General features: G+C 40.4%; 1 protein-coding gene across 3 annotated transcripts in view; it reads right to left on the reverse strand.

Annotated features, from left to right (window-relative positions):
- Positions 1 to 13,700, reverse strand: part of ctnnd2a (catenin (cadherin-associated protein), delta 2a) — a 341,708-nt gene that overhangs the window by 69,436 nt on the left and 258,572 nt on the right. For all 3 annotated transcript variants that reach the window (XM_030079647.1, XM_030079644.1, XM_030079645.1), the window contains exon 15: positions 13,501 to 13,687. In XM_030079647.1, coding sequence (XP_029935507.1) covers positions 13,501 to 13,687 — 187 coding nt within the window. The remainder of the gene's footprint in view (positions 1 to 13,500; positions 13,688 to 13,700) is intronic.

Here is a 13,700-nt window from a genome sequence, read left to right on the forward strand (position 1 = left end):
CGTATAGATTGGACAAGAATTTACAATCCTCAACTAGACGTGGGGGGAAAGGACCCTGGGGGTTTAAGGATCTCTCAAAGCAACTTTGAGTAAGCAGGAAAGGGTTCAGTGTCTTGCTCAAGGATAATTCGACAAGCCACTTGGCAGTTGATGGACACAAATTGCAGTTACAGGGATCAATCCTTTGGTCATTTGGCTACGTTGCAGTCCTTCTAACTTCAGTTCCTCCCTTGCTGCAATCATCACTGCCTCTCACTCTTAAAACCTCTGCAATGTAATCATGCCGGATTCTTGCACACTTCTTTTTTATACCTAGCAATTATAATGATTCTGATTCTCATGTTCATAGTGTATTATGGCCATAATTACACTGGCTGTCCGTCTTGTACTGTTTCACAGCTTGCATCCTTCTGGACAGATTGATCTGGAAAAGCATATACACAGCTGCCACGTGGACTGAACACAGAATGCTTTGCAGTGTGTGTTTGTGTGTATATGTGAAACGAAAGGACTGTGTATATGTGTGTATGCGTGCTCATGCAACTGTCTGCATTTGTGTGTCTCTCAGTGCATGTGGGCATGTTCTCTAATGGTTCTGTAATGAAGCATGACATATCATCCCATTCTGCACCACGCCTCTCCTTCTGGGCCAGTTACGGATTGAACTAGGGAAGCCAGATTTTGTCGTATGCAGAAACTAAAGCCTGATCATGTTTGGGGGGGAAATGCATCCTGAGGCATCCTCACAACACGTCTGTGAGTAAGTGACCTCATGCTGACATGGAGACGAATCTACCGACAGATGAGGAATATAGTGCCCAAGATTTCCAAGGATATGTGAGACAGTGTGTGTGTGCATAAGGGTGTCTGTAGCTACTGGGTTTCAACTACTTGTGTGTGAACGTTTTGCAGGTATCGGTGCACATGTACTTAAATCTAACTGGTAATTGCTACCATTAAACAAGTCCATTACAGGCTTACACTTTTTCCTATCTGATGTCAAGGTCCATTAATTCAGTCTAATTCATTAGCCTGCTTTGTTAAATAAATACCTACTGAGCACCAAAGAGACAGAACTCAATTAAGCAACCCATTCAGAATTTAAGGGTTTTTATTTTAACTGCAGTTACACAACACCAAAGACCAAGCCATTCCCAACAACTTTGCACAAGGATGTTTTGACAAATATACTGCACACTAGTCCTATTATTGGCCATGGCTCCCCTTAATAAGTCCTATTGATGATAAAGTTCTGACATTTCTTCGGACCTAAGTGCAATAAACATCACTCCAGCAGCCAGTTGTCCTGGGGATTTGCCCAAAGACACAAGGAAAGCAGAGCAGTCATGTTTTCATGAACTTTTTTCAGAGAAACAAATTAAGTAATGGATCAGAGTGCTGTGCTCATCAAAACTATAAAAAGACACAAAGACAAACAAGCAATGCTAATGAGGGAATAAGAAAGGCTGTAAAAAGTTGGTTGTCTGTGGCGTATGTATGGTAAAGTAAACAACACTGAAATGCACACAACCATGCAACTGTGCATTTAATTTAAATTTAAATTCTGAATCCCTAATTTGACCAATAAGCTGTGCTATCTTCATTTCTGTATCTATTCTGTTAATAGACAAACTGGTTAAAAATATTCTATACAATTATGAAATACAATTCTTCACCCAATATAATGTTACAAAAAATACTAAATAACTTCTATCTATTCATCATCAAGATCTACGCTTACTTTTGCAATATATGATCTACAGATTACATTTAGCCTGACAATATACTCCAGGCTTAGGAATAAAATAAACATAATTTATGTATTATTTCAACTGAAGTAAAATCCAAAGGAAAAAAAAGCAGACTGATTATTCCAAACTGGTAATGTTGATACTACTGTACTACGTCTACTAATAATAGTAATAATATACTGAGCAAATCTTTCCTAGATTTCTTTTTTTTTATGTTCCACATATTATATTTTTCATTCATAATGACACGAGAAATAGGGTATCAGGTTAATGAAATTGTGGTTGTATACACCAGGGATGGGATAGAGACATCAGGTTGGTTTAGAGATGTGCTCCCATACGATACGCATGAGGGAGTGATGTTGTCATGGGGGAATGTGTAGTCCCCGGTGGGGGAAGGGGCGTCAGCCGCAGAGGGAGAGAGACAGCGATACAGACGCAGGGAGCTGCAACAATATCTGTGTCTGTGTGTGTGTAAATGAACATATGCGGGTATGTGTGAGAAAGCGGCCAAGACAACCGTCTCCTGGTTCAACAAAAACAATACTTTGTTGATATTTTTTACTGTCAATTATGTACAGTCCCATTCAGCAATTTATCAAATTTGAACCAAAACACCAAATTTGTAGGGTTATTCAATATTCAGCTGGCAATCATGTACTACCATGCTCAAGGAATTCTTGAGCGTGTGTGTCTCAGGCAGGTGTGTCTCATTAATTTTCTTTTTTACTTAGCTCATGTATCTATTTTATAGTTTATTCCCTCACTGAAAGCTCACACTATGGAACTGCAACATATATGTACTTGCTCCTACAGATAACAAAATAAATTTGAACACAGCATGAACGAGCTTGCAAGTCACAGGTTTGGTTCTCAGATCATTACGCAATAAACTCTTTCTCCCATTACCCCAAAAGCAATAATACCACATATGTATTAGACAATCTTCTTGTTTGTATTGACTTGAATATGCCCAGAACTCCCTTCGCACAGCAAAAATGGCCACTTTATTATCAATGAAACATCCATTAAGTTTGAAATGTTCAATTTTCATGAAGCTATTGCAAACTAGTAATAATTCTTGAAGATTGAAAAGAGGACTTGTTTATCTGTGTGCAATTCAGAATATAAGAGAAGCAGCACTGGAGTACCCGTGATTACAATGAATAACATCTTCAAGGATATTTTGATTTTTGTGCAATAGTTACCAAATATGTGCACAGTGTCTTAAAAGTAGCATTCATAAGAATGAAAGAGACAGCAACAAATATCTAGCTCCCTGCTTACCTCTCAAATGAATATGGCAACCAAACTACAGCCTAATGCATAAGTAATGCATTTGGATCATGTTGCTCATCAATTTGTTGTCTTGGCAAACTTTTCCCTGCCAGCACACAACACTACCTGTGCTAACTAGCTAACTAGAGCCACTGAGCGGACTGTGCGTTACAGTAGTGGGTTTCTACAAGCTGAACTGTTTAAAGAGCCATGCAACATTTACAGGGAAGATGCAGACATAAGTGAATAAAAGGACAGATGGTTTTCTAATGCTGCTCAAGGAACAAATGACCACTGAGTGACTTTGTCTCACACAGCTGGTGTGGGGTGGCTGTATATGATTGCAAGTGTGTGAGTGTGTGTGTGTGTGAGAGAGATGGCGTAAGCACCAGAGGGTCATCACCAGATGGCAAATGCACAAAAAACCTATTAATATCAATGAAATAAATATGAAAACAAATCCAGTCATGACCACACTCTTTATTCTTGATTCCTATAATAATATTTCCTATTATTCCCCCACAGTATATCGATTGTGGGTGGCAGGGAGGAAATAAACACAAAATGTTATGTGTGTGTGTGTGTGTGTGTGTCTGTGAGAGAGAGAGCTTCACAACTACAGAAACACACACAGTGTGTACAGCATGGAGGCAGCAGGTAGCTATTTCTCTTGGCTTGGCTGTAAACCAACAACCTGCAGGGAGGTAAACAGCCCCTGAATGGAGGATATGGAAACCCCTCCACAGGAGACCCTGTGTCTGGCCTGATAATGCTGCGTGTGTGTGTGTGTGTGTGTGTGTGTGTGTGTGTGTGCGCTTGTAGTGTGTGTGTGCGCGCTTGTAGTGTGTGTGTGTGCGCTTGTAGTGTGTGTGGATAGGGAGGGGCCCACCCCCCGATTAGACAACATATGGGTCCATCAGCATCATTAACTGCTTGGCCCACATTTCATATATGTGCACACAAAACACACGCATACACACATACACACACACAGACACACGGACATGAGAATACACACATACCCACACTCCTCTCAACACATACACACACACACACACACACTCAAAATCCAAACACCTGATGCCCTGACACCAGTTCATTCCCATTACCATATGCAACTCCCCCATGTCAGCTGTGATTTCTAAGATTGATTCAGTTTAACACCTTCACATTCCCAATGGGTACAAATGCACGTGCACACCCACAGCACACTCACACACACACACACACACACACACACACACACACACACACACGTGCACACATATCATATGTACAAGAGAGGTGCATGTATATACACACAAATAAACCCATGTGCATGTTTACATACACCTGTATACATGCATACAGACACACACAGGCACAGATATAGAGGCATGTAGACTTTCACATGCATCACACACACACACACACACACACACACACACACACACACACACACACACACAGCAGTAAAAAGGATAATGAGAGGGGTGAGAGGTCTGGAATTGAGCTGAGGTACATTGGGACCTGAACATTGTGACCTTGTGCCGCTTTAACCCCCGACTGATAGCGAGATAGAGAGTAACCCCAGAGAGCACAGAAACACTTTCATTACTATACACCTCCCTTCTTTGTGAATCTGTTATTCTCTCCTCCTCTCTGTTGTTCAACATTCCTACATCCCCCCTCTTACTTTTCTCTCTCATCTCTCAGTGTTTGGCTCTCTATTCCTCTGATGTCTCTGTGCCTTTTCGTCCCTCCTTCTCCTCTTCTTGCTCTCTTACAATTTGAGGTGTAACTTCACAGTGTGGAGCTGTGCAGTGACAGCATCATTCGTCATCCCTTGCATCCTCAGATGCGCGCACACACACACACACACACACACACACACACACACACACACACACACACACACACATAGACCTATAAACACTTTGGTGAGTTAGCAAATAATCTACTCATCACAAAGTCTGAAGTCTACAAACGTCTCTGGCAATAACTGATAACTTAGTCCGGGCAGCTTTGGGAAATGGATTAGGGTCTGCAAAAAGCAAACAGACAACCAGAGAAAACAAAAATATATATATTTTGATGCCTACATTTAGTAAAGTTTGTATGATCGATGCAGCTTTTGGTGTGCAGTCACATCAGGCACGGTATTAAACACGACCACTTTTCATTTGCCAGCTCTGTTCTCTTCTATCTGGTGTTATGTTTCAAACCCAATCCAAATCCCCAGATAGTGCCACAGTGGTGCCAACCACATTAGCATGATACAGTAGGTATTGTTATAGCAGGTGCACAGTTGGAGACAGCTGTTTGTGCCATTGTTTTGTTCATGGTAATGGTTTGTACCCTGCTTCATAGACCCATGCCTCAGTGTACAATAGCAATAATGGAAACACTACTGCTATCAATGAAATGCATTGGCCAACTAAATCCATGTGAGAGCTATTATTTGCTTATTGATTTCCCCTATTAAGACCAGTGCAATCATGAAAAGGAATTGCTGACGAACAGGGAGCAATGGCTTAAAACAGGATTTTTAAGCTTCGAGACAGTAAAGACACTCAGAATGTACAAAGTAAACACAGACATCAACTTTGACAGGAGTAAGATAGAAGTGAAAGACACGATTAGTAACTAAGACTCTTTGGTAACATTTAGTGGCAAACAATAGAACCAAAACAACATCATGCAACTTTATATTCTCTTCCACAAGTCAAAGCTTCAGCCTCCATCTCTGTGCCAACTGTTACGCTCCCTGTCTGAGGCCTGGAGAACACACAAAGTCACGTTTCACAATAGTAACTGGGTTAGCGAGCTTGTTTAGTGGAAACAGAGTCAGCATCATTCTGAAATGTAAACAGAAGAGGTAAAATATTCTTTATTAGTCAATTCAGACATGCAGCAGTCCAAGCTGCAGCGACTGCTTGGACTACTTTGCCTGTTCTAATAGCTTTAGCCATAAGGCACTCACAGCAGGCCTGTACAGGTCCAACTGAGTGCTGTTTGTAATCCCTGGAGCTGCAGACAACTTCTACCAAAACAAAGAGCACAGGCTGGACATTTGGTTTTGAACACTTGAATTTTAGGCAGTCAATGAACTAATAGCAGAGAATAACAGTAGAGAGACTACCATTGATCAACACTCCTTGCAAATCCTCACTGATATATTATGGTCATTTAGTGCCACAGGCAAGGCCAGTATTACTGATTGATACCTTTGATGACAAAACACATCTTGACGGAGACCAAGCACTGAATAAGGTATGCAACAGAAATAATTTTTCATGTTCTCATGTTACAACACATCTAAACTATCCTGATGGGTACCCCTGATCTACTATTGTTATAAATTCCTTGCACACATCCGATTCTAAATTAAAACTGTACACATACAGCCATTATAGAGAGCTCCTGCTTTGTAGCAGTACTGCAAACGTCATGTACTGTCTACAAAATATGTCTGTCAAGTAACTGAGATCAGTTGTTGTGCCTCCTGATGACTTAAAATTGATCGGAGTTATCAATTTTCATATCTTCCATATAATTCCAGTTGGTGGAGCCACAGTGCGGCAGTGGTGCAGCAAGCATGCAGTAATGTGGGACAGCTGTCACAGCAACTGTACAAAGTGTTTGGGAGTACATGGCTATGATTAATCACACTCAGAATGCTGGATCATATGATATATTTTAATATGTATTAAAAAATCATGATATTACCAGTATCTTATTTTATTCTGGTAGCCTAATCAGTGCTGATTAGTCTCAGCTAATCAACTAATGGCATTAATGCTATTACAAAAGGAGTGCTAATGTTGGATCAAGGTCTTCCCACTGACTGAACTTGATACTGACGATTCATTGAAATCTGCATCTGTTCGTAACCAGAAGTACATAAGCAGGGAACACAAGAAAACACTTCAATTCTCATAATGATAAATCTTGAATATTCAGAAAAAAAAACAAAAATACTGAGTTAGTATTCCCATCTAAAATAATTCAACAAAGCACCTTGAACGCCTCTGAGCAAACCACTGGAACAATGACTGAGACTAGGCAGCATCTCGAGTATTTCCTGTGGTATGCTGATCATACAGACACACATGCTGTAGTGCTTTATGCACAAAATCTTGTGAATACCTGTAAACACCTCTTGGAACATCTTGAGAACAGCTTTGAAATTCTTTTGAAAAGCGTTCAATAGCTGAAGATACCATTTGAAACAGCCAGAGAGGAGCTTTGGAAAACGAGTGGGATGGGGTTTAATCCAGACACTTGGTGGCTGATTGAGCACTGAGTGAAAAGAGAGATAGCCAAGTGGACATCGAGTGCTTTTCTAAGCAGTCCCGTCCCTCAGCAGTGTGTGTGTGTGTGTGTGTGTGTGTGTGTGTGTGTGTGTGTAAATTTTGTGAGCTTGCACCACAGCTTCCTCTCCTGGTCTCCAAATGCAAGTCTTCTGCTGACCAGCTCTTGATAAGCCCCCTGGCACATCGAGCAACATCAAAAGTGTGCACTTTACCCTCAATTCAGTTTAGTTCACTCTTCCATTCGGTTAAAACTTTATTGGCCCATTGAGTAAACATGCAGACATGTACAAGCAGACAGCGTTTACCTAAAATAAACCACAAAATGTCACAACATACTCACAGGAAAATTGTCAGTGTTAAAAATAAACACTGTTGTGTGCATGACTTTTAGGTTGATTAGAGCCACAACCTGGCATCAAGATTGATTTTCAAGATCAGACTGAATCCACACGGCAGAATTTTCCGTGTTAATAAGTGCTGATTTGTTGACGAGTGGCAGTTATTTGTCTGGAGTTGATTGCCCACTCAGGACTGGCTTGGCTCTGGGGTGTGTATACAAAACTATCTAAAAGTGTTGCAAATGTTCTGTGTGTGTGTGTCTATATATATATACATACATACATACATACATATATATATATATATATATATATATACAGTACAGGCCAAAAGTTTGGACACACCTTCTCATTCAATGCGTTTTCTTTATTTCCATGACTATTTACATTGTAGATTCTCACTGAAGGAATCAAAACTATGAATGAACATGTGGAGTTATGTACTTAACAAAAAAAGGTGAAATAACTGAAAACATGTTTTATATTCTAGTTTCTTCAAAATAGCCACCCTTTGCTCTGATTACTGCTTTGCACACTCTTGGCATTCTCTCGATGAGCTTCAAGAGGTAGTCACCTGAAATGGTTTTCACTTCACAGGTGTGCCTTATCAGGGTTAATTAGTGGAATTTCTTGCTTTATCAATGGGGTTGGGACCATCAGTTGTATTGTGCAGAAGTCAGGTTACTACACAGCCGACAGCCCTATTGGACAACTGTTAAAATTCATATTATGGCAAGAACCAATCAGCTAACTAAAGAAAAACGAGTGGCCATCATTACTTTAAGAAATGAAGGTCAGTCAGTCCGGAAAATTGCGAAATCTTTAAATGTGTCCCCAAGTGGAGTCGCAAAAACCATCAAGCGCTACAACAAAACCGGCACACATGAGGACCGACCCAGGAAAGGGAGACCAAGAGTCACCTCTGCTTCTGAGGACAAGTTCATCCGAGTCACCAGCCTCAGAAATCGCAAGTTAACAGCAGCTCAGATCAGAGACCAGATAAATGCCACACAGAGTTCTAGCAGCAGACCCATCTCTAGAACAACTGTTAAGAGGAGACTGCGCCAATCAGGCCTTCATGGTCAAATAGCTGCTAGGAAACCACTGCTAAGGAGAGGCAACAAGCAGAAGAGATTTGTTTGGGCCAAGAAACACAAGGAATGGACATTAGACCAGTGGAAATCTGTGCTTTGGTCTGATGAGTCCAAATTTGAGATCTTTGGTTCCAACCGCCGTGTCTTTGTGAGACGCAGAAAAGGTGAACGGATGGATTCCACATGCCTGGTTCCCACTGTGAAGCATGGAGGAGGAGGTGTGATGGTGTGAGGGTGTTTTGCTGGTGACACTGTTGGGGATTTATTCAAAATTGAATGCACACTGAACCAGCATGGCTACCACAGCATCCTGCAGCGACATGCCATCCCATCCGGTTTGCGTTTAGTTGGACCATCATTTATTTTTCAACAGGACAATGAGCCCAAACACACCTCCAGGCTGTGTAAGGGCTATTTGACCAAGAAGGAGAGTGATGGAGTGCTGCGGCAGATGACCTGGCCTCCACAGTCACCGGACCTGAACCCAATCGAGATGGTTTGGGGTGAGCTGGACCGCAGAGTGAAGGCAAAGGGGCCAACAAGTGCTAAACACCTCTGGGAACTCCTTCAAGACTGTTGGAAAACCATTTCAGGTGACTACCTCTTGAAGCTCATCGAGAGAATGCCAAGAGTATGCAAAGCAGTAATCAGAGCAAAGGGTGGCTATTTTGAAGAAACTAGAATATAAAACATGTTTTCAGTTATTTCACCTTTTTTTGTTAAGTACATAACTCCACATGTGTTCTTTCATAGTTTTGATTCCTTCAGTTAGAATCTACAATGTAAACAGTCATGAAAATAAAGAAAACGCATTGAATGAGAAGGTGTGTCCAAACTTTTGGCCTGTACTATATATATATATATATATATATATATGCATGTCTGCAGTACATGCACTGTATGCAATAAATGTACTAATTAGAATTTTCAATAAATCAGATTTTTCCCATCCAAGGATTTAATTCATGAACTCCATGTCTCTGTTTCCAGTGTCTGTGTTTTCCTGTGTAACCGTTATACCAGGCATAGCAGCACGTGTGTGTGTGTGTGTGACTTTGTTTGCAGTGAGCACTCGACCATGCTGACTTGTCTGAACATCGCTGGGGGCTGAAGCATACACAAACACATGCTAAAGATGCACACACACAGCGCTATGCTGCTGTGGCTATAACACTGATTCCCCTGGAGGCTGCCTACAGTAAGAGACAGAGACACCCAGACACACACAAACACACATACATACAACACCCTGTCTAATTTCTAAACATGGGCCACCTTCAGTTATAGAGGAATAAATTCACAACAACTTGTCAGTTAAAGGTATATAGTGCTTGTATGGAATGGAAATCGATATGTAGTTTTCCAAGAATAAATGAAGCATGTCCAATATTCATATAGTAACTGCTCACATGTTCTTTGAAAATAACACACACCTTATTTAACATTTTCTTTTTTTTTTTTTTTTTTTTTTTGTTATTTATCCATTTGAGATCTCCTGAGCATACCAGCTCAAGCACTCAGTCACACATATTGACACCTGACTAGCAAGTCTACTGTTGCTTCAGCAGAGCTCCAAAGGTGGCGGAGCCGCAGGTTACAGAAGTGCTTTTTTGGTGCAACCACAATATTATTTAACACTAACTTATGGGAGGCTGCTGGATAAATAAACAATATTACAGAGCTGTGTAATGGCAATTGCTTCTAAATGCTGCGATTTGGTTTCAGAGAAACAACATTTTTTTGTTTTTGTTTTTGTCTCATTAGTTTGGTAGGTCAAATACGGCAAAATAATACAGAACCCATGCATCTCATCAAGTGTTACTATGGTGAAGATGCCAGCGAAAGCTGCAAAATATATTTTAATATATTCACTACAATATTACACTGAACTCCGAATTGGCGGCTGCAATCAGGAACAAAACACTGTAAATTAGTTGTTGAAATAATTAAAGAATGTACAAAGTCGAATCAAAGCTATGTAGATCAACTTGACCAGAGCACAGAGCACACAAACACTCTGAAGCTCTGTGATTGGCTGTTTCTGGAGGAAGCTCACTGTGGGACTCGTAAATGACTTATGTCCTAACATATTTATGTGCATCTTGTCTTATACCTTGGTTCCTTTTTTTTTTATTTTTTTTATTTTCAAAGAACCTGAATTACATAAAAAACGCTGTTATTTGTTTGAACTGATGATTCAACCTGGAGAGTTTCATGCTGATCCAGGTTGGAAATGCTCAAACAGGTCAGTATGTAACATTGTGACTGGGAAAAGGATTTTTTCCTCCATAACCCTGGCCGCTCTGAAATTACCCCGCCCAGTTTGCATCTCTATAGGAGGTTAGAGCACCACGACATTCACTCAGTTCAACAGTATTTAAATTTACTACCACTTTATTCTTTACCTTCATTTTACATTCATTTTTGCTTGATCAATAATGCTAATACGGAATAATCTCCAGTACAAGCAGTGTGCGACATTTATAATATTCATGTATTGAATATCAGTCTACAATCATGGTCAAACATGACTATTAGATAGATAGATAGATAGATATTTTTTATTTAAGTGTCCTGCATACAATAATGCCCAGCCCCCATGGGCTTATAAGACACTCCCAACAAAAGTAAGTAAATACATACATCAATTCATACATGCGGGTATAGCTGTCTCCACCGCAGCTGCCACGCTTTCTCCAAAAATTTACCCAAAGCAAATACCTCTTCTTCAAACAGCCATCTTAGCATATTAAATTCGGACAACCAAAACAAATCAGGATTCCTCGTTTGTACTTTTTCAAATAAAACATTTCTTAGGCTGGCATACAATGGACAATAAAAAACAAAGTGTAACTCGTCCTCTACATTACCTAGATCGCATAAAGTACACAAACGCTGTTCTTCTGGTATCCCTTGATACCTACCCACCTCAACTGCCAGAGGCAAGACGCCAGCTCTCAATTGGGCACAGAGTGACCTTTGACCTTTCCTCAAATTAGATGCAACATATGATTCAGTGTCGTACTCCTCTTTAAACTGGACATAATTTCTTAGCTTGGGTTTTTTCCAAATGTCCACCTCCCATTGCTCCTGACATTTAATTGACAATTTCTGTTTAATAATAGCTGTGCTACATTGTAAATTATTCGTAAAATATATACTTAACCCTGTAATAGAAAAAATTAAAGAGACTTCCCTTATCCACGGATGATTGTGCATTCTGCTCCAATTAAAAATCTTTCTAGTGAGCCTCTCCTCTGGCAGTTGTGTTAGGCGGTTCCACAATCTGACCATTTCACATCTCTGCTTTGTTTGGCAGCTGTCCCATCCCATATCTCCTTCAATAGCTAACTTGGTAGTGTACTTGTGCACTCCAAGGAAACACCTTATGGCCCGCGTCTGAATGGCCTTACATTCCTTGGCCTCCTCAAAGCCCCACACTCCTGCTGCATACAACAAAACTGATTCAACCATAGAGTTATACAGTTTTGTAAATGTACCAAAGCCAAGATCTGGGCATGACTTGGTTTTACTCAGCACAGCTCCCAGTGCTCTACCTGCAGAGTCTGACAATGCTCTCCTTCCTTCAGAAAAACTAAAAAATTCATCAAAAATAAAACCCAGGTACTTATAATAGGGGGTGTAATTCAAAGAAATAGAACCAAAAACAAAAGCATGATTACTCTGCTGTTCCCACTTCCTTCGGAAGTGTATAATTTGTGTTTTTTCATGGTTGATGGTCAACCTCCATTTATTGCACCATGACCACATAATATTCAACATTTTCTGCAGATTCTCCTCAGTTTCCGCCACCAAAGCAATATCATCATACTATTCATCATCATCATACTAGCAACTATTATTAAACACTGTTTTGAGTCTCAGTGGTTTTAGAGTATGTGTTATTGCACCTGAAATGTCTGCTTCCACTGCTTTCCACATGTTTACCCTTTTGTTATGTTGCAATGTAGTCTGCAATGTAGTTGATGTATAAAGTTATTTTAGTTTTATTTCATTATTACAAGACCTTTAATATCTCAGAAGTATATTTTTATCAGCGCAATGTGCCAAAGTTTATTTGTGCTTCTTCATTTTTTTTAAGAAAATTCCCAAAATGTCTTGACACACAAAGGACCTGTACAAGTCGAGGAGCTGTTGCTATGGTTACCATAAAGAAAGAGTGTGTGTGTGTGTGTGTGTGTGTGTGTGTGTGTGTGAGAGAGAGAAAAGAATTATGACTTTGTGCATTAGAGTATTCTTCATAGGATTGGGGAATATATGCATCTATAATCACACAGCAGTGTGCATTCAGCAGAGACAACAATCATTCATACACACACACACACACACACACACAATCTGTGTCTCATTTAAATCTCAGTAGGTATTAGTAGATGAATCATGTTCTTCGATAAAGGCACACACACAAACACACACACACACACACACACACACACACAAAACACACAAACTCTCACGGTTCATAAAAACTGCAGAGCTTGAAGAAACCATGGTGATTGATGCATATTACTACTGACTGTATGCAAGAAAGCAATAATATGACAACGTGATCTATATAATGTATTTCTAAGAGATAAAAAAGAGATGTATGCATGTGTGTATAGCTGAAGGTGTGCATGCGATGATTTTCTTTGTGTATTTCTCAGTGAGACAGAGAAAAAGAGAAGTGCAAATGCCTTAGGTTCTATTTGTGTGTGTGTGTGTGTGTGTGTGTTGCACTCACCTGAGGCAGCCTGTGGCGTTGCGAAGCACCTGGGAGGTATGGAGGTGGAGCTTGCGGTCGTCATGGTGATTGGGGGAGGAGTCCCAGGCTGAGTGGGGTATGATGACACTGTTAGTCAAAACGGCCAGGGCATCTTGGATGATCGGCATCTTCAGAGCATCGCATGACGACAGGTTCCACAGCACCCCTACACACACACA

The sequence above is a fragment of the Myripristis murdjan genome, chromosome 20 (assembly GCF_902150065.1).
Source record: "Myripristis murdjan chromosome 20, fMyrMur1.1, whole genome shotgun sequence".
Taxonomy (NCBI): domain Eukaryota; kingdom Metazoa; phylum Chordata; class Actinopteri; order Holocentriformes; family Holocentridae; genus Myripristis; species Myripristis murdjan.